The sequence below is a fragment of the Sturnira hondurensis genome, unplaced genomic scaffold, assembly GCF_014824575.4.
Source record: "Sturnira hondurensis isolate 20B ecotype Veracruz unplaced genomic scaffold, ASM1482457v3 Scaffold0015056, whole genome shotgun sequence".
Taxonomy (NCBI): domain Eukaryota; kingdom Metazoa; phylum Chordata; class Mammalia; order Chiroptera; family Phyllostomidae; genus Sturnira; species Sturnira hondurensis.
In genome coordinates this window covers 4753269-4776171 of record NW_028087687.1, presented here as the reverse complement: position 1 = coordinate 4776171, position 22903 = coordinate 4753269, and the positions used below count along the sequence as shown (strand labels likewise).

General features: G+C 39.6%; 1 protein-coding gene across 5 annotated transcripts in view; it reads right to left on the bottom strand.

The window, feature by feature from the left end:
- The window catches only part of ARAP2 (ArfGAP with RhoGAP domain, ankyrin repeat and PH domain 2), a 164172-nt gene that overhangs the window by 118195 nt on the left and 23074 nt on the right, over positions 1-22903 (bottom strand). For all 5 annotated transcript variants that reach the window (XM_037064361.1, XM_037064360.1, XM_037064364.1 and 2 more), the window contains 3 exons: positions 22110-22463; positions 10104-10173; positions 4997-5117 (listed from right to left, as the gene is read on the bottom strand). In XM_037064361.1, the coding sequence (XP_036920256.1) occupies positions 4997-5117; positions 10104-10173; positions 22110-22463 (545 nt within the window). The remainder of the gene's footprint in view (positions 1-4996; positions 5118-10103; positions 10174-22109; positions 22464-22903) is intronic.

Below are 22903 nucleotides of genomic sequence, written 5' to 3'. Positions count from 1 at the left end.
TTAATAATTCATGCCAATGAAGATATAACAATGATACAGAAAATTCAAACAATAAAATAGATTACAAGTTGCATTCGATATTCGGCCGCACGACATGCACATCCTTAGACGTGGGAGATATGCTTTGGCAAATCACAATATTCCAAAACAAATAATTTTTCCCTCGGGCAAAGTATCGAGGGCAAAGCTAGATGCTGTGCTAGCTCTTGCTGGCTCTCCACACCAAGGTACTTTTATTCTTTCCAGTAACAAATATTTACCAAGTGTCCATGCACCATTCCTTCTGAGAGAATGCTCTGACCTGGATATGGCTTTGCTTAAAGTAGAACATTTCAGGTTTAGAAGGGGAAACAAAACGGGGGGCGGGGGGGAGTAGGAGAAACAACAGCAATTCCCTCAAACCTCCAATCAGTTCTCGAGGTGTTCAGGAAGGTCAACTATGGTATACGACTCAAAAAAGGAAATTTAAAAAAAATCAACAGGACAGACTTAATATTCTCCGAACTACTGGATTTAGCAGTAGGCATAAATACTAGTAACAAAGGATTGATTACACTAAGTATTACTAGACAAGGGCTGTGTGACAGATTAATAACATAATCTAACCAAGTTTAGATGGACCCTTACTTTTGATGTACTATAATAATACTGTATTTTTATATCGTATATTTCATATGATATACAATATAAAAAAATCCCACCATGTAACTCGTGATTGATTTTAGAGAAGGAAGTATTGCATGCCAGGGTTGTTCTTATAATCAATAACAATTCATTCATATAAATATTTACTGAATGCTTACTATATTCCAAGACTTATTCTAAATACCAGGACCGAAGGGGGAACAGGACAGGTCCTGGCCTCACTCTCCTGGAGCTCACATTCCTGTGACAAGAGGAAGGCAAGGACACACACAAAAGTACATGGCACAGTGACCAGTGCAACAGGATAAAGTAGAGAACGAGATGAGGGACACAGGGAGTGCTCTTTTATATAGGGTAATAGAAAAAGCCTAGGAAGGTGAGGGTTGAGCAAAACCCTAGAGGAAGAGGCAGTAATAGAGCAAGTCAAGAAGTCGCCTGGAGGAAGAGCATTCCAGGATTTAAAAAAAAAAAAAAAAAAGGCAGCAAGTGTTAGAACTCCAAGGCAACAAACAGCAGGTTTGGCAGGTTCACAGAATGGGAGGTCCCCACAGTGGAAATGTAGTGAGTGAGAGAGAGCACGGAGAGGACATGGACAGAGAAACCCGGGCCAGACTGTCTAGGGGCCTTTGGACACCATAAGCACCTCACTCTCAGGGAAATGGAAAGACAGCGGGGCATCTGAAGTGGCCTGGGATGACCTTTCTTGTTCAATGACCACTCTGACAGATGTAGTGAAAATATGACTATAGTCGATCAAGGGAGGTTATTACAACAATCCAGACAGAAGTGGTGGCTTGCACCAGAGTGGTAACAGTGGAGGAGACAGAACTGGTCTGAAGACAGACATATTTCCAAAGTCAAAGTGGTAAGATTCAATGATGGACTGGATGTGATATATGCATGAGAAAAAGGCAGAAGTGACTCTGCAGTTTGTAGCCTATTATATTATAAGAAGTCTATCAGAGGACACGGCAGAGAGCTCTCAATTCCCCTGGCTCTCCCTCCAGGGAGTAAATGCCCCATGCCTTACTTCTATAACATTGATGATTTTAAGACAGGTGAGTCAGCTTGCCCAAAACATCTAAGGGGAACTTCTGTTTTTTTATCCCAAGTGTTCTTTAAAAATAAATAAACAAACAAATACATAAATAATAATTCAATAAAAACTCTACAGTGTCAGAGCCACCACTGGAGGGCTGTACGATGTTGTCCAGAAACATGGTGGGAAGGACACGCCTGCCTGTCTCCCGGGAGTCTGGAATTGGCTGGGGTGGAGAGGAACGTGAACCTGCAACTGAGAGCCAGTGTCGACAACGGCTTTGGAATAGGAACGACCATGCAGAATTATTAAGTCCTCTTTTAACTAGGAGAACCACCCCAACACCACCTGCTTTTTGAAGCAGCACACCTGTACATGTGACGGCAGGTGCCAAGGGAACAGAACTAAACAAAGAGGTCATTAGCCGTTATGACCAGTCCCGGCGGTTCTGCTTGAGGACAGAAAGAATCAGACTGAACTTCACACACGAGGAAGAGCATTTCTAAAATGTTACCGCTTCAGTATAATTCACTTTCAACCAAGAGAACAACAACACTGCTCTAGGAAACAGAGGGGAACTGAAGACTTTGAAAATGTGTGGGGTGAAGACGCCCAAGGGTAACCCCGTCTCAGCAGTGGGCGGTGCAGCAGTTTGGAAACAGCAGCACAGGTTTCGGGGGGACGAGGGGAGCCACTGCATGCAGGGTATTCAGAACCTTTCTGCCGAAAACAAAGAAGTCACCTCTGTTAGGACATGAAAGCATTTTCCCTTTCTGTTCTAACTTCGGTCTTTATGAGGAATAGATTGAAGCCAAGTTTAATTTGGCTTAAAGTTCATTAAGTCAAATATGTCATATGAGTAATTTCTGAAGTTCCCACAAAGTAAAAAATAATCAGATATATACATGGAAGGAAAAATACTCTTAATAAAGCCCATGTAGCATCCGGCTGAAAGTTCCATACTAAATATATGGACACACGTATACCATTTACATATACGTATACCTACACACACACCTCTACATCCACATATCTTTAAAAATGTGAGTTGTTACTATGCAAAAATGACTTTCAATGAAAACTTATTCAGTAGCCCATGTGAATAGAGTCTCTCTTCTCACTACAATAGTATTTTCATGCTTTCAAAAACTAAAGATCTAAGACTTAATAAATAATCTTCAGCCAAGTTCATGAAATTCTTGTACTAAGTGCACATCTCAGAAATGAACTGTGAATCACAGAAGGATTTAAGGGACAATTATAAACCTGCAACTTATAAACACATGTGGGTTGATCGATTCTACTCAAATAAAATGTGTGTCTAACTTTTAACCACAGCAAGCACATAGGGTTAAACAGACTTTCACACAATTTGGAAACTTTATTTAGTATGTCCATCTTAAAATGCAGGCCGTGTGGCATATGTGAAGTTCACTGTGAGAGGCCAAGGGCAAGGTGAGAAGCACCTCAAAGAAGCAGGTGGCACCTCTGGGGCTCGGGGAACCAGAACAGAAGGGAAGATCACCAGGCCAGCCGGCCAAGAGCAGCAATGCCATGTGTTTTCAGAAGTAGCCTAAGAGAAAACCGAGTTCAAACTCCAGTTCTGTAGCGAGTATCACAACTTTCTGAACTTTAGGCAATGAATCGCGAAAAGCGGCTTCTCACATAGGCAAGTCTCCAGAACATGCTCTGGAAGACGGGGGTGGGCAAACTTTCTGTAAAGGGCCAGACAGTAAATATCTCGGGGTTCCTAACCATGGCGTCTGTGCGGCAACAACTCAGCACTGCCATGGAGACAGAAAACAGCCATAAAATGCCATGTCAGCGAGAAAGAGCAGTTGCGATTTCACAAGGTTTCATTTACAAAAACAAGCGGAGAGCCAGACTTCGGCTACAGGGCGTGGCGTGTCCACCCTGCTCCAGGTGAACACTCTCGGTGTTTCTTGATAGCAAGGAAGAAACTGTTTACATTCCATGTATGCAACAGGCACATCGGTATGTCCCCCAATACGGCGCTAACTGGAAACGCAGTGCTCTGGCATTTCTTATTCGTTTTTTGTGTTTGTTTTGTTTCCTGGAGGGTGGGGGGCTGGTTCTTTTGATATCATCACAAAGTACTAAGTTGATCTCACAAGTGGGCAGTAATTCCAGTTTGACAAAGGCTGCTCCAGTGTCAACAGCAACTGGGACTTACTCATTATCCCAAGCAATGCAGGGAGCTTTCTAGGAATATATGATAGTTAGGGAAAGACAGATAGTTTGAATGTTTTCTACCAGCCATGTCCAAGTGTATGTTCTAGGAATCCGACAGTTTGAAAAAGATAAATACTGTCCCATAACACTTAATATCGTTGTAGTTTATAAAAGGTAAATACTTGTACGTGTAAAATAGAATAGTGATTGTAATACCTATATACCTCATAAAACTATTGTGAAAATGAAGCATTTTGATTTTCTGGCTCACAGCTTGTATTCAGTAAGTTTTCTATATTACCATTATTCCAATAATTAAGTGCCAAGAAGTAAAAATACTTTTAAAAATCAATTTGTTATAATCTATACTAAAAGTGGGCTTCAAAATACATTAAAATCCGATTTAATTAATCAAGACAATTTTACCTATATTATTTAAAAATAGTACATTTTATACGAATTATATTATTGGCAGTCCACCAAAATATACAATAGAAAACTTTGAACTGCCCTGGTCTCCTTCCCTCTTCCCACCCAAAAAGACAGAGAAGACTTAAAAGTGTAGACTGAATCCCCAAACTATCTTTAGATCAATTTCCACCCTCAAGTGACCTACAGCAGATGCTGCAGGGGAAAAATTTCAAGAAAAATAAAAGATGCTCCAAAATCTATGTGAGAACGATTACTGTGCCTGTGTGTGTTCAGTTAAAACCTGCCCTGTGAAAACTTCCATAAAACCAACCTTTTCACGGCTAGAAAAATTGATTTGGCATACCAAGTAACTATTTTGCATCATCAAAACAACAGCTGAAAGGAGAGCTCCATCAGAGCAGAGATAGCTGTGTGCGTTTCCCACCGCTGTATACCCAGAGTTTAAAAGAGTCCCTGACACATAGGAGGTTCCCACTAAGTTTTAGGTGCCAGCAAGAACAGTGAACAAATGACTTGTCAACTTGTTTATGGCATTCAAAACATTAATATAAACTGCACATTATTTAAAAGCAATGAATTTAAAGATTTCTTGACATTTCTAGCTTAACTGGTTTATTAATCCTCTGAATGATCAGAAATACATGAATGTCTACAAGTGTTTCCCTGGGAACAAAGAAATCATCTTACCTTCTTTTTCCACTCTAAAAACAAAAGTTCTTTGTGTTGTAACAACCTCAAATTTGTTGTCTCCTTGAACTCGTACAGTAGATATAGCAGATAGGGGAATCATTCCTTTGGAATACTTCTCCTGGATTGGTTACAGAAAAAGATACACAAAAGAAGACACATTAAAATAAAATTCTCTTGATCTTACTGAAAAAAAATGGTACAACATTTGCATGAGCTTCTCTTTCATGATTTCAATCTAATTTTTTAAATGACATACAAATAGTATAGGCATATAATCTCATATACACTTAATATCCTCAGGAAAAAAATATAAATGCTCCTTTCAAGTAAAACGTCTTCAATATTCTCTTCATCAGGAATTAAAAGGCAAAAAATCAAATACAAACCACCATACTAGACTGGCCAAAAAAGCCAGCAGCATGTTCTTTAAAACAATCTGGTCAAAAGGATTTTATGGTGTTTGCAGGCATCTGCTGGCCACAGCAGGTACTGTAACAGAACTACTGCAAAACGACTGCTCTTACGTATTATGAATAAGAACATATCTAAGAAACCAGACCGCTGAATTGTATCAATTTTCCATGTTACTTGATGCCCTGATGATGATCTTAGTCTCAGAGTAGCATCTCTTTACTTTTTATTCCGCAGTGAAAAAAGATGGACGTGGCTATTTGCAAATGATACAGGCAGATCATAATTTTGCTCAAGAAAGTCATTTTGCCTTCATTTTCCTGGACCCTCCTAAACCATATGGCATAATGACTACCCCACAAACTCAAGTATTTACTAAGGGTATAATGTTTACCAGGCCCTGTACTGGAAAGAAAATTCAAGGAGAAGAAAGTACTAAACCATTCCAGGCAGAGAACAAGTGCCAAGTTCGTATTCTTCCCAGCAGTAAACCGTCACCCATAGCAGATGTGTAAGAGACAGTCAGTAAGGGACAGTCACCATCAGCAATGTGACACTGCACCTGGAGGTTCACCCTCTGCTGGTAGACAGACAGACTATACTATCGTGGAACTTCCTTAGTTCGTTGACAGTTTTTCCTCCACAGCCTCTGCTCCAGTCTCTCACCCCTTTACATACCCACCAAAATCCTACTCATTCTTTCAATGTCCTCTGAAACACTGATGCTCTGAAGGCCTTCCTACGTTCTCGCAGACAGCCAACACTGAAATCAGAACTCTGATTTAGGGAGAAGCGTGGGCGACCCCGCAGAAAAAGGAGAAGGATGTCAAGAAATGACTAATTACAAAGTAACGTATTCTCATTATTTTCCACTGTTTTTATCTTCCCTCCCTAAGAAAGAAAAGTCCTTTCTTGCTATTTCCACTGCCAATTTTAACGCAGAGAATTCTCAAACCTGCCCCTTTCTTCCTCATTCATTTCGGTCAACCCCTCTCAGATACCGGACGTCATCAGCAGTGCACATAACTCTCTCATCAGCAGCTCAACTTTATAAAACTCACTTATCTCCTGAAAACGTTACCTTCCCTCTCTGTCTGCCCATTAAAACTGCACCCTTCTAGTCAGGTAAGTCGTACGTAGAGCAGTCTTTGACCTTTGCTGTCCTTCTGCACCCACGTAAACCGGAGCTCTCCCCTCGGCCAGCCTGTCAGCCTGCTCCCTGCCCACAGGCCAAAGCCGAATCATCTTCTGCCACCACCTACCCCCTCTCTTCAGGTAATCACCATGCTGCCGGCTGTGAGTTTTTCTTTGTCTGGTGTGTTCACTTGTTACTTTCAGTTTTATATCCCACGTAAGTGAAATCATACGGTTCTTCACTTTTTTCTGCCTGATATATTTTGCAAGGAAAGATGCCCCTGCAATGTGCACATTTCAGCCTAAGACACGCTCCCCAAGAGAGACTTTCTGACCGGCCTCCTCCCTCAGGCCCTCATTCCCACCCAGGCAGGCAACCCTGACTGAAGCTACCGGCAACCTGAACTCCTCCTTTATGACACTCACCAAATATCATTTAAATGGCAATTTTTATATTGACTGTGTGCTTTCGATTAATACCAACTGCCCACACAGAATACAGGTTACATGTCTGTTTTTCTCATCATCTTTCACAACATCAGTATCGTATAAATATTTCCTAAATAAATGAATGCTATATCCAATCAATCACAGTTATACCGAACTCTGACAGCTCGTTTTTTGTGCTTTTCCAAATTTCTCCTCGGAACACTCGCACTGGCCTCTGCGGCCGACACCTGGGAAGTGAACGCCTGACTTACGGCACACACTCCCGATCGGCCTCCCCACTTTCAACTTATTTTCCCCGTAACATCCCTCGCATCTTGTTGTTCATATGTCAGAGGTGGAGAAAATAAAAGATTCTCAAAGGAGAATGAAAAGATGGGTCTTGAAATCTGTATAGGACTTTGACGGATGACGATGGCTAGGAAGGTTAAGAGCAATAAGCAAAAACATGGAGATAAAAACAAAGGAAAAAACACGCTCCAGTTTCCCACAGCGTGTATCCAGACATGCTGGAAAAGGTCATTGCAAAGAAATAAACTAAATGACTGGCTTGACAAAGGAAGCCAGGAAGCCGAATAATGCGGGTGGATTACACTGGCAAGATGAGACCACTGAGGGATTGGGAATGACAGGAGGAAGAGAACATGTCCCCAGTGTCGTCAGGCAGCCCACAGCTTCGTCGAGGGCACAGCAACCCAGGGGACAGGGTGAGGGCCTCCCTGCTGTAAGGGCTGAGGCTAAACCGTCACAAATCTAGACTGTCCAAGAACACTCACAGTTTGTCCCTTAGGTAAGCCATTCTCAAATTTCAGTTTGCCTAAGAATTAGCAGAGTTTATAAAATTATATTTCTAGTGAGATAATAAGCTATTTGTTGAATAAAATGTTACCATTAACCATTTTTCAGTAGAAAAAAATCAAGTAGCACTGTAGAAAAAGAAACAGAAATTTAAAAAGATATTTTTCCTTCCTGTAGATCTCTTTAAAGAGATGAAAAGACAAGTCCTTGAAAAATAACAACTCACCTCCAAACCTATAATGATAAAATTATATTTAACAAGGAAGTACTTAATAGAATAGTAACAGAAAAATAATTCTCCAGAAGTGATCAAAATGTACTTAACAAGCTAAATATTGTGTTGCTTTAACCTCAGGAAGTCGCAGTTCCTCTAATGGCTGATTTATAATCTATCACGAGATAATTACAAGATGTATCTCATAATTTTTAACACCATAAAGTTGATTTTACATTTCTCTTCTAACAACACACATGATAAAGACAATATAGGGGAAAAATTCAACGACCACAGGCTCCAATGACTATCCTTTTCAGACTAAAATTCTCCTTAAGGAAAGAAATTTCAAAGCATCCCTTGAGCCTGTAACACACAGATATCTAGGTCAAGTTTGTCATTTATCTACCACTCTCCGACAATGAAATGACCACAGGGCAATTCTGCCCACAGCTGAGTAAAATGGGGGGTGAGCTAGATTTCTTAGCAGGTGGTAAGATATCAAGGCTATTGGGATGTTGCCACTTTCAGTAATACAATGAAAAGTCCTTGCAGAGACATGATTGAGCAGCGCTGAGCAGAGCGGAAGAAAACCAGGGAAACGGGCAACTCTGCACACTGCCTCCTGAAAACCCAAGCAGGCGCTCTCCAAGTGCACATTTAAACATAAAAGAACCCCCTGCTCGGTGGCCATGACCACTAAAACCGCACACCTCACTGACACAGTAGCTGTGACTGCTCCTGTAGCCAAGGCTGCATCATTTTTACTGCATCAACATTTAAAAATATGACAGGCACTCATCCCCTCACTGCATGGGAGACGAGCTTTTAAAGGGCAGAGGGAGTCCAGTTGGACACAGATACTAGAAATTCTCTCCCCTGAGTAGTGATAATGACCCCTCCACCAACAGAGCTTCTCGGTATGGAAGCCTGTCTCATTCCCGAATAGTTTTCTTTCTCATTTCAGTCAAACTGGAGAAAGGCACTGGGGCTGATGAAAACTAGGGGTCAGATGTCAACGGACAGAGACCACCATGCACCCACCCTACACACAGAAGTTGTCTCAACATTCAAATACACAAGCGAACTAAAGACCAGAGCCACAGCAGAAAAATCAGCTAAGAAAAAATACTCACCCCACTATCTTGCAAACTTCCAAGAGGTGTGTTTAAATATTTGACACTGTCTGGATCACTGCCAAGTAATGCCAAACAGTTAATGCTTCTCTAAACTTTCCCTCCACTTGGATTTGACTATTGTTAGTATCTTCAGTTTTTGTCTTATCTAACAATGCATCTATGCAGACGTGTATGTAGTAAATGCAAATATACATACAGACAGGCAACTTTTGAAAAACATTTGTAGACATAATGACACTTCCCTCCTAAATATTTCAGAACTGATGAAAACAGTGTCACATCACAGATACTCAATTGTCTAAAGACTGTATCGTAACCACTCTCCCATAATCGTCAAAGATTTTCAGTGAGTTCTAACTCCAAACGCCCTTCCAGATTCATACCCCACAAGTCTCTTTAACACGCTCTATTCACCACCGAGAGGAAACTACCTACACACTGAAACAGATTTCCCATCTCTGCATCTCGCTGTTCTCACTGCCCTCAAGTCCTATTCCCTCTGATGTCGCTACGTATGAACATCCCCTTCTTCAAGCCCCATGGCCCATGAAATCTCACGCAAGAAGCCTTCCCGGCCTCTTCCACAGGCCCTCCCAGCACACAGAGTAACCCCTCCTGTCTTTGCCATTCCCCACCACGGTGTCATTTTCAAACATTCCTTACAGCTCTCTAGGATAAAGAAGGCATTTTCTTATTCATTTGTATATCATGCACAGTGATTCTGGGAGGCTATAGAACTAATCCTCTGTAAGAAACTAACAGGTATCTAAGGGTTTTAAAATTCCAATCTTATGTGTCAATAAAAAGTTAAATTATTGAAAAGAGTGTTTCACCCTGTTATAATTCTTCTGATGGGATAATCAACCCATATTCTAAAAAAACATGTATCACCTGTTCAGTTTACTGAAGTACACTTAGTACGCGTAAAGCAATCTCTGAAAATTGTAAAAGGTAAACTTACCTTCTCATTATTGTAATAAGAAATGCTATGGCCATCAAATTTCACCCATCTCTTCTGAAACATACGTTTTCTGTAAAACATAGGAAATTGGTATTTTACATTTAAGCACCATGAACTAGAATTTTAAATACACTTGTAATGTAACAGCGTTGAGTACATTCCCATTTGCTGTTAGGCAATGCAGAGAACAACAGGCTACGGCAATGCACAGTTCTGGCAGCAGTACACAAAGGGAAAAACTATGCATGCTGACACTTCCCAAGCAGCTGACCCTGGCATTTAACATAATGACACTGTCAACAGTGGTGTCACCACCTCTGTACAGCTGAGTGCAGAAGAATGTGTTGTCACATACCCTGTCATTGCACCCATTTCCCTTGAAGCAGATAACCCTTTAATGAAGGTCATATTAAGTCTATAGCCCTTACTTGACCTTTATTTTTGCTAAGGTAACAACACTCTGTCAATTGGGTTATTTTGTCAATAATTTACTCAGATAAATTATTTCATAATGATCAAATAAGCTGAAAAGCACTGTCTAAACACAGAATCAGTTATAATCATCGCAAATTCATGAAAGCATTTAGATTTTTTGCAAAAAAGTATGAAAGGCAGATGTCACTTAAAATAGTTACTAACATGAGAAACAAAGTAAAATAATATAATCACATTTCATATTTAGGCTTAAAAGAGAAAAAAAGTTCTGACTCTGTAAGGGAGAAGTGAAGAAAACCATTTCTACTAGGGCTTTTTGTTCTTTATTTTAGCTCTCTTTCCTAAAGACTGACAATCCTAAAGGTTTTGAACACCCCCCCCCCTCTACTTGTCTCTCAGCGTGGACTGATACAATCAAGATGCTTTTAGCCTTTAACTAACTTTTTTTAAAAGTCATTTCTAAACAAATAGATAAAGCCAGCTCTCTCTCTCTCTTCTTTCTGTAGTGCTCTGACACGTTTGAAGGTAAGGAACTGGCATAAGGTTCGGCAGTGCTCAGAAGATTTGGAGATAGAGAAAAACTTCAGAATGTGTGGAGAATTTTTCTCCTGGGCTTTTTCTGAATGCCACACATGTACTTCTCAGCAAGCCTCCCACACGGATCCTCGGCCAATTTATTCTGCTTCAGATAAAATTAGAGAAGATCAGATCGGAGCGGGGAAGTTTCAAAGTTCCTCAGTGCACTTTCACATATAAGCACTGAATTATGAAGTAATAAGAACATGCAAAGACCTTAAAATCATTTAACCCCAACTAAGTACCCAGCCCTCTTCCCATCTCATTCCCCCTTCTTTCTGCTTCTTTTTAACTCCTCTTGGTCTGCTATGGGTTTTCTCAACACTGCAATACACAACAGTGTTACCGAGATCTGATTTTGACTTCTTCCACCAATCCAAGGTTCTTCAAATTCCCAGCATTAAAATTAAAAAGTAAAGAGTTAGCAAGCAAACACACAATAATAAGACAATCAACAAAATCACCCTGCATTCATTTCAGTCGGTCTCTGTCTTGTGAAAGCAAGGAAATCCATCTCTGCCCATGACTGCAGCCGTAATTCCGTAAACAAAGATTTGTTTTGAGCCCCGCCTGCCTTACGCTGTAAGCAGTGGTAAAATTAAGCTCAGTAACTTAAAATCTCCCATTTTATTATGAAAATAATCAACATCTACAGGAGATAAAGGCCTTAAAACCTTTCATTATCTCTCTATTCCCTTTGCTACCTAACTATCCCTTATCTTTCAGAGTTTTGCCTGTACTGTCTACACAGGCATTCCTCCCCTGATAAACCAGTTCAAAGCAGATCACAAAACTGATTCTCCCTCAAAGCACCATCTCCTCTTCCTCATAGCTCTTAAATATATTTGCCTATGTGCTTAAATGTTTGTCTCCCACACCAGTCCTTATGCTTTGCAAGGGCAAAGTTCAAGAATGTTTCATGCTCTACTGTATGATCAGCAACTAACACAGTCACAAACAGGGTACTAAAAAAACAGGATTTGTTGAATGAATGAGTGAAATGATTATGTGCCTGACTCCTTATGCTTGAGATCACAGCTCAGAAGTCATTCCTTATAAGTAAATATCCTACTTCCCTAAAATATCCTGTTTTATCCCACAGGTCCTCCAGGCCCTCTCTGCCTGCTGCTCCACTTTCTTTAATCAGACTTTCCAGATTCTGTAATTCTATGCTTGTTTTTGCTTCATCCATCTCCTATGACAGATATTTAAATACTTGAATATACAAATAACTTTTGTTTTATCAATGTAAAACCAGCAACTGCCACAGTTTCTAGCATATAAAATGTGCTTAAGAAATATTTGCCCTGGCTGGTGTAGCTCAGTGGATTCAGCGCGGGCCTGCAAACCACACAATCGCGGTTCAATTCCCAGTCAGGGCACATGCCTGGGTTGCAGGCCAGTTCCCAGCAGGGCACTCACGAGAGGCAACCATACATTGGTATTTTTCTCCTTCTCGCCTTCCCCTCCTCTCTAAAGATAAATAAATAAAATCTTTAAAAATAAAGAAATATTTAATGAATATATTTTTCACTAAAAATAATCCAATTCCCATTTTATATACAGAAAAAATAAACACTACCAAAACACTTCACCTTTAATTTTATTTTTTTGCTTTTTTTCAGATACTAAAGACCAGATTTTCATATGATCATATAAAAGCTTTGTAAAACTAATTTATTATTAAAGAAAAATTAGCACTGCACAAAATCTTTTAAAAAGACCATTAATTCCCATGTAATTTAAAAACATATTTTAAACTTAAACATTTTAAAAATGCATTTATTTGGTACTTCCCTATTTAAAATGCAAGTTAGATAAGTTAAGATGTTTCTAAAACCAAATTTATATAAGCAACCTATTTTTCTCATTGACAGTGTCAATATTCAATCACTATATTTTGCCGTGTATAATTTGCACTTTCTGTCCAAATTTTTGAGAGAAAAATAAGGATGCACATTATACATGGGTAGTACTAATTCTGTACCTAGATAAATGTTTTTAATTATTTTACTTATGCTTGTGTTAAAAGCGTAACTCTAGAAAGTGATGATGAATGCATATGCAAAATATGTTCCCGAATATGATAATCAGTTTTGTTTCTAAATATAAAGAAATAAAAAGTTGAATTAAAATTTAAACTGAAAGATCTTTTTCCTGAAAGTTTAGACCACAAACATGGGTGCATACCACACCCAGGAGCACACTGTTACACGGCCAAACACAGTGGCCATGTTCTGCACGTGAACTTCAAGACCGAGTTTTAACAACTGGTTACTTAAAGAACTGACACTTAGATCCTTTTCACAGCATTGTTCTCCTTTGTTATCTCCTTTGTATCTCCTTTGTTATTGTTCTACTGATAAAAAATTTGATTTAATATTGGTAAAACTCACAAATTAATCAAAATTTCAACTACATTTGAAAAGAGATAGCTTCACAACGATGTATTTCTAAATGTCAATGTACAATTTTAAATCAATAAACATTGGTGAAAATTAATTTTTTAAGAATTTTTTTGAGCAAAGGTTAAATATTCCTCTCATGTATTTATAAAAGTCTATTAGATATTAAACAATGAATTCTACTGGAGTTGTGCAAAATTAATGTACTACATATAATTAGAGGTGCTGAAGTACTTTAAACATTTCTCTCTAGTATAAGATGCTTTTCCCTTAAATGCCTTTTAACAGTTGCTTTTGTTTAGTAAACATTAAATTAAAAAAGACCAGGTATGAAATGCAATGTTGTCTATTATCACATGACACAAATGAGACCTGAAATAATTGTGAATTATCACAGAGAGATATTAAAGCCTTAGTCAATTGACAATTTAGCCGGCACGGTAATTTTCGTAATAAAAAACAGAAAACACTTCTATAGTGCTTTGTTCTAGGCACTGTTGCAAGCCATACACAAATATTCATTCATTAACCCTCCAAACAACTGCATAAGTAATATTATTATTCCCATTTTACAGATGAAGGCACAGAGGCACTGGCAGGTTTAATAAACTGCCGACATCCTACACACAGCAGAGAGCCTTTCTGGCAGTCAGACCCAGCCGTCTGCGCTCATCGCCACTCCCCAGACCCGGCCAGGACGATCCCCCAGGCAGCAGTAACATCTGACCTCTACCCATTTTACACAGGAGTTCGATTTTGCAAAGAACTTCTGAATTCCTTCAGGAAAAAAGGTAAAACAGACAAGAAACACATTAGCCTAGGTTTTCTCCTCTTCTGTTTTTAGGGTTCTGAGGGAAACATTTCTTTGAGAAGCTTTTTAAGAATAGTTTATAAGGCATTTATAGTGCTACCAAACGGGTTTCTCCAAACTCCCCCCTTGAGCCCTGGGAGGGCAGGCGGTGTCGAGTTCCAAACGCTTTCATAAACACAGCTTCACCACCTGGGGTCAGTTTTTGTTGTCTGAAAATTCTGTGTCTTAAAAATTCTTTTTTAACAACAGTGTACATACAAACAATTAAATCTCTATTTATAAAGTGCTCACACAGGGGCACTTCTGTTTAATACCGTTCCTACCTGTCAGCAGACATTTTAAGATTACATCTTACAGCTTTAAAAAAATCCCCAAATCAAACAAGGATGCTATTAATTTAAGGGAGCAGGTGCTACCAAACTCATCTCTAAAGATCACCCAGACAGAATGAACCTTAAAGGCACTAAGTCAAATTTATTGTTTTACTAATCATGGTACTTAGATCATGGCAAACATATTTTTCAGTCATTCCAAATAACGTCTCAAGACAGAGCTATCCATTCGCGTTACCAGATGCACCTGCCTGGCTAGCATTATCCTGCAGCGTTACACGCACATTGTATCTCATTTTCTGCTCTAACCCTGACTACACGCAGCATGTTTCAGAACTACTATAATTTCCAAAAGTACCGATTTTTATTTACCTAATTATTTTACCTACTCTTTCAAGCTTAAGGCTTTTAAATGATGTGGTATTAGTTATGAAATATTTTACAAATATGGATCCATGGAATTACTGTATTTCTATAAAATGAATGCAACTTTTCTATTTTGAAATGCATTTCCTCACTTTTAAGCAAACCAAAATGAGTTTCTAAGATTATATACACCAAAATAAGTCGGGGCCATTAAAACAAAAATCAAAAATTCTCTGAAATCCAGTTTCCTTTTCTGCTATACCTAACCCTTCAACTTTTGTTTTAAAAAATGTTATTTAATGTAAAATTTCAGGTGCTGAAAGGACTTTGGAAAGTCAATAATAAAGAATGAATGTTTATATGACTACCAATTTGTATAATATTTACACAGACCTTAGCGCTTACACAATATGATACATGAAAAGCTATGTTAAAATATTCACAACTCTTTATTTTATGGAGTCATATTCCATTTTTTAAAAAGCCAACATTAAACCAGCTGCTAGTTAAGATGATCAATTACAAGTTTATGTTTATGTCGTCTCCTCCCAAAACTTCAAAGGACTTTTTAAAAAGTAAAAATAAATACCTACAAAGCAACACTGACTAGAGTTGATGATAGTAACAATATTTAGAAACTGGGAAAGCCGAAGGGAGGATAGGAATGGCCTTAGAGAGCTGGCAATTTGCCCACAAAACCTGAGAAGATAGCAGGCGAGGCACCAAGAAACTCTGGAAGTGACTCTGAAGGAGCACGGGATGCTGAGGAGAGGGACTGGTCGAAAGGCAGTTTGGCAGATACACTTGTGCCCTTATGACCACGGGCCAGTGTCCCTCCCTCAGTCTGCACTGCAGAATGCTAGAGTTCCTTCCCTGGAGAAGATCACACAGGGGTCTCTGCAGGGGGAGACGCAGGGCTGAAGGTAGGGGGTGGGGCTAAGAAGAGCAGAATCACAGCATTGTTCAGTGGCCAGGACATGGAAGCAACTGAAGCACCCCTCAGTAGACGGCAGGGCACATATACACAGTGGAGCACGACTCAGCTGTAAGCAAGGATGAAATACTACCATTGGCAACAACATGGACGGATCTTGAAAATATCACCCTAAGCAAAATAAGTCAGACAGAAAAAGTAAGAACCACGATGATCCCATACGTGAGATACAAAACCCAAACCAAAAAATGTCACAAACAACACAAAGGAACTCACAGACACAGGTAACAGGATGGTGACCATCAGAGGGAAGGGGCTGGGGGCAGTAAAGGGCGAAAGGGGTCAAATACCTGGCGACAAAAGGAGGTTTGACTTTGGGTGGTGAACACACAGTGCAATGTACAGACGGTGTACCACATAGGGGTTTGCCAGAAACCTATATAATTGTATTTATCAGTGTTACCCCAGTAAATAAAAAATGGTAAAAATTAAAGTTTATGTTGTCAATATTTACACTCAGAGCCCACCTTCCCTACTAAACTCTGAAAAAACTGTTTACTAGTCTTATCACCCTCAAGAAGGGAATTCATTTAAAAGATAATGGCACGAGGAGTCTCCGAGGAAACATATTACTAAGGATCTAGCAAGATCATCTGACGAAAAATAGAGATCAAGGCCCATCAGAGCCTGTTCCAATCAGCTTTGTAGTATCTCACGTTAAAAAGTGAACAGCCCCAGATTAACAAAACATTTGAGGAAAACTCTCAGGTAAAAGAAGGAAAAGATGTCCCCCCTCCAAAAAATGGAAACACATTCTACACCAAGAGAAAGCTTCAAAAAATCTATTAATATCCTCAGAGTGTATTAAGAGAATATAGTGTATCCCTGGAACAATAACAGTACATCACAAAAAGCACAATCAAAAGAACTGCTTTCCATATTAAATACAGGACCACAAAACACAAGGGTGGGCTCAAAAATGCGATTGAAGAATCTTCCCAGAAACGAAAAATAAAAAAGCTACATTTTACCAGCATTTCAATGCAGGGAGTCCAATACCAAATTCCCAGGGATTCTAGAATTTCTATATTTAATATGGGCTTACTGGCCTCTGAGTGACCCGACTCCGACCCACTGTCTGGGCTTTGACCTTGTCTGGCTAATTAACCTTTGGCTTTTTTCCTTTGCCCTCGTCCTCTCTTCAGCCTGAACATGCAAGTCACGGGCAGTTTCTCCCTCCTCATCCCAGCATCCAACCCTGCATCTTCCACAAAATAACCCCAGCAAGCCCCTGCCATCAATCTCACAGACTTCAGTACCTGCAGATTTCACCTACGTCAGTGAGCTTTCACTCCTTCTAGCCAGAAAAGTGCTTCCTCTAAACAGGCCAGTTCAAAATGTACCCATTTCCCAAAGACCAACTGAACTGCTGCTTCTCACTACAAGGTCTTTGAAGAAATGTTTTCTCCACCCCTGTTATCTCCCGATTCTGTACTCTGTGGACCTGACCTGTCTATACCAATTGCTATACTCTTTTAGTTTTGCTTTTTATTTCCTAGATGGAAGACAGGCAAAAGACAAGCAACAGCTACACCTCACTTATCTTTGTATTCCTTCATAAATTCTTACGCTAGGATACATTTATATTACTTAGTCAGGTTCCGGTGTTCAACTTCTGCTGTCCTGGGCTCACGTACCACCCAATGCTTCTCCATGATTGAAAAATGAATATTAAAAAAAATTTTGCTGAGTAAGAAATCAAGTCCTAAAACATCTTGTCAAATAAAATATGAATTCTTCAAGATACACGGTCTACCCAGAAAAAATCCAGCCATTGTTAATATAATGAGAATGGTTTGCAGAACATCCATGTAACCTGGCAGTCAAGGAGAGTGGACTGGAATCCACATGCATGAACAATGACGACCTCACTGTAAAATCAGTGGGAGCAGTAGACACCACTGAGTGAGCATGTGTACTGAGTGGCTGTCATCTTCAAAATGACTGACTGAGTAGAGCAATGAATCTGCATCAAATGTGTGTTAAGCTTGAACATTTCTCTGGGGAAACTATTTGGAGGATTCAGAAGCCTGCGGCTATGCGCAGCTGGTGATTGGCAGCTTCATCACAACAGTGCACCTGCTGATGCATCAAGTCTGATGCAGGGTGTTTTAGTGAAACATCAAATCACCCAGGTGACTAAGTCCCCCTACAGCCTAGATCTGGTGCCTGGGACGTCTGCCTTTCCTCAAAATGAAAATCACCTTTGAAAGAAAAGAGATTTCAGACCATCAGTGAGATTCAGGAAAATACAACGGGGCAGCTGATGGGAACTGGGAGACCTCTGTGAGGTCCCAAGATGCCTGCTTTGAAAGGGACGGAAGCATCACTGTCCAATACAAGGAATGTTGTACGTGTTTCTTGTATCTTGTATCTTCTTCAAGAAAGGTCTCTATCTTTCATATTACATGGCCACATACCTTCTGGACAGACCTCATATATTACAGTTTTAGTAAATATGCTCAGTGTGTTACGCTGAGCACATACATCTCCAGAAAATAGCAGGTTAAAGAGTTTCCTATAGCAGGTATTCTGGGATATTTCAATATGTGCACATCCCATTAAAGATACAGAAGTCACACCACGCTTTCCTTTCTTACAGCAACTCACAGGATTCTTCCTCTGAGTTTCAATTTTGGAAGATACTGGAATAATTATATTCTATCTTTCATATTGGCATCTATTCAGATTTTCTGAAATGCTTGAGCTTATTCGTTACAGCTAGAAAAGAGCTGAGAAAAAGATCTGTTTTTTACCCTCAAAATTCAGTGAGTACTTTAAAACAGGTACCATTTACTAAGCTTTTCATCTGCTGTACCTATTTGAAACACTAATAAGACACCCAAGTTCAACATTTTATCAAGTTTCTCCCATACAACTTTGTAAACCAATAGTATCAAGCTTCATCATAATTAGATCATTCAAACAGTTAAGTAAACTTCATACTTTAAGCTCAACTGGAAAATGTTTCAATATTTCTTTAGTTGCATAACAGTACATAATCACATTCTTACTAGATATTGGGTGGTTTTCACATACTGTTCATTAATTCAGAACTGTCACTTCCATTTCAAAAACAAATACAGACTCAATCATGTGAAATAAACCCAGATTACAATTCGATTATGTTAACGTCACTCATGACTGAGGACAGTTTCAGACAATATTTGGAGAAGGACAACTGAGTGTGGCTATTTGTTTTGAAACTGTGTTTTGACAACACACACACATGTCTCTAAGGAGGAACAGAACAATGAAAAGAAGAACAGCCCGCTGCTCTGGTCATGCACACCAGTGTCATTCACAGCACCCGCATATTTTCAACCAAATTATGTCCAAAGCTCAGTTTTACAAAATCCATAGACATAAAACTAGCTGTTTCAGAAAATGTTGAGGGAAAAATCCATGTCTAATGCTAAGGTTTTTGACTGACTCATTCAACAACAAATGTTAAGAGCATCTATCATGTGCTAGGCAACAGTCTAGCCACTGAGGGAACCGCAGTAAACAACAGCCAATTAGACGCCGTCCCCATGGAGCTCATACAACATAAATCATACAGTACAGAGCCCCACGGAGAAAACTGAACTAAGGGAGTAATGAGGTGGTGAGGGAGGGGCAGTGATCATTTTAAATTTGGCATGCAGGGCCTCAGTGAGAAGGAGACATGGCAGCAAGAACAGGAGGGAGGCAGGGCACAAGCCCTGTGGCTCTCTGGGAGAACATTACAGGCAAAAAGAGCAAGTGCAAAGGTCCATGAAGAGGGTTCCTACTTCTGATTACTTCTATATTTAATAGATGAATAGAAAGCGGTTTTCCTATTTTGTCATCTATCAGGTTATAATTTTCTGTTTGGAGCCCAGGGGAGATGGAAGAAGCTCACAGAAGATTTTAGCCATCCATCTAACCTGTGTTGTGCCTCTGTGGCACCCAAGCACATCTGGCCCATTATCTGTGTTTATAAAGTATTATTGAAACAGCTTCATTCGTTGGCTTACACATTCTCCAGGCTGCTTTCACGCTACAACTGCTGAGTTGCTGATGTCTCATACAGATGATGTGGCTATAAAGATTAAAATACGTATTATCTGACCATGTACCAAAAAAAATTTTTGCTAATACCTTCTCTCAGAATTCATAAAGTTGTCTAAATCACTGCTACCTGCACTGAAAAGACATGTGATCACAAGTTAAACACAGCTAGGTAACCCCTGTGTAACGGAGGGGTAGGCACCACTTTGTCTAACTAATGAGCATCCTAAACACCCTCACAATGGCCTGTGGTGTTTAATTAGGGAGAGGAAAAATTCTGACTCTGCTTCTGATCCAATAAATACATGCTTCTTGGACAGTTATACATATGTCTTTCCAGTCATAGCAATATAAACATGGAGAATAATTTTTTTTTAATTTCTTAGTGATACGACCAGCTCCTTGCTTTATTCCCCTATGTTCCTTCCTCCTGGTATGCAGGGGGAACAATTTTAACCCATAAAACTGAATTATTTCCCCTAAAATGAAAAATAAATATCTAGAAAACTTGAGCACCCAACCCCGGCCAGGCTCGGTGCTCACAGAGAAGATGTGAAGGCGGAGTTCTGACAAAGAGAAGGGAAACGTTCTAACTGTCCCAGAGGTGGCCAATACCAGTAAAGCTTTCTCAGTGTGCCTGCGGCATAAACACGCCAACCCTGTAAAGAGCAAGGTTCCCCCCGAGGTTATGGAGGGAACCGCGGCTGCTGAGGGCTCTGTACCGAGTGTGCTAAATCTTCCAGTGATATTTTCAGAGAGCACTGATCTCCCGGAAACACTTAAATTTCACAGAAAGCAAAAGATTCCAGACTATTCTGGCTCACTATCCATTCCACCACTGTATATACTTGAGTGCTGACTTATCATACATTTGCTCTTTCACTGTGCATTTACCAGTAATACTGGAGACTGATGAAAAGCAGACACAGCTGACTGACTGCATGATCATCCTAATGCAACCAGAAAGGAGTGAAACAAAGTAGAGTAATTGATACTAAGAAGCATTGTGCACCTAATTTGCTAAAAGGATGCAATCGTATGAAATAGTAACTATATAATTAAAAGCCATAAAAGTGGTGATGGGTTTTTGACTTCTAAGAAATGTAGTTCCTAAAAAGAAAAAAAAACAAGAGTAAAAAGTATAAAATAAGATACAAAGAAATGTAATTCTTATTCCCACTAGTCAACTGATACTTATGCTAATTTTTTGCTAATAAAGTCTCTCTTAGGTCAAACCAAGGCTTTCTAGAAATGACGCACATTTGGGGGAAATAGGAGAAAACCAGCACATTGTACAGGTCCACCACATAAATACTCAAACATGAGATGTTTAACCCCAAAATAATTTACTAAATCATGAGGAACATTTCAAGTAAATATTTCAAAAACACATGTAAAAACAACCAAGATGCCAGGAAGCAATTCTAATTAAACATAATCCCTTCCCAAAGATTTCTCAGTACTATAAAATGCTTAGGGGACAGAGGTTTCTTTGTAAACAGAAATGATAAGCCCGTTTTGAAAGTATAATATTCAAGGGATTCTGACCTCCTGTGCAACATACAAAAATCAAAACAATATATCATATCAGTGAAGCCTAAAATCTAACAATGACATACTTTCCCTTCACTACAATAAGCCTTGTATTCCCAAACAGAGCACTGTTATGAGATGAGCAAAAGCCAAACAGTGTGGGCTGAGTAATACCAACTCAATCTGCGATGTTTTTCTTTGCTACAAACTGGGACAGGGGAGAGCACATTTTGGTGCAAAGTCAGAAACTAACCTTAAGGTTCCAGACGTGAAATCGTAACTTCCAGTTTTAATGTGCTACTCAGCACCTCAGCCCAGCATTCCACTGGGCACATTCCACACGCTCCTCCTATGTCTCAACAGTAGCATTTGCAAAAGCATGCTGAGAGTCCCGAAAAACCGTCTCTGTGTGCAGGGAGGGGGGGGGGGCGAGGGTGGCAGCAACCTAACAGGTTTAAAATATGGATGAAGCCACAATTTTTTAAAATATGCTACCTCTGCAGGTAATGAATAAATACATACCCTTGAGGACAGAGTTTGTCTAGCCATCCCGATTTAACCTTCCTCACAGACGATCCATAAAAACAGGCGTAAGGAGATATTGCATTCGAGGAAATGACGGATGAATCAGCATTTCCACTTGTTGAGCTTAATGGATAACTGTGCCTATTCACAGGGTCCAAATTCAATGCTTTCTGAGTCCTCGATTTAGACGCTTTTGAGTTTTTTCTTCTTAGACTCTGAAAGCATTCTTCTACTGTTGAATATTCTGAATCTGAAGTACAGTCTGCCGAGCAACTGTTCTCATCCTTTCGAGGTATCCAAATATCTTCCACTTTATCTTCACTTACGTTCTCCTTCCTGTTATCATATATGCTAAGCAGAAAAGAATAGGGTAAACATTTCAAAGTGCTATCTGTCATCTAAGTTTTTGGTTACTTTTTAAATTTCTAAACAACCCATTTCAGAAATTAAAGACCAGGAAGAGCTTAGAATTCAATGAATCCATCTGATAATTTTTTAAACTCTTCTAAATTAAATACCAATGTCTCATTATTTTAGGACATATCTGAACACTACTAGACATAGTGTATTTTTTCTTATGTCTCACTGAATCTCATCTGTTCACTTGGGGGGTTAGGTGTGGGATACGTCAGGATGGAGACTGACTGTATTCTTTGCATCACAACTTAAACACCTTCACCAGCAATAACAAGTGGACCCTGGGCAACACTGTGAACGACTAACTGAGCTTGGTGCAGATCATTCTTCTACACTTATTGCCTCTTCTTTGACTCTCTACTAATCAACTGCAC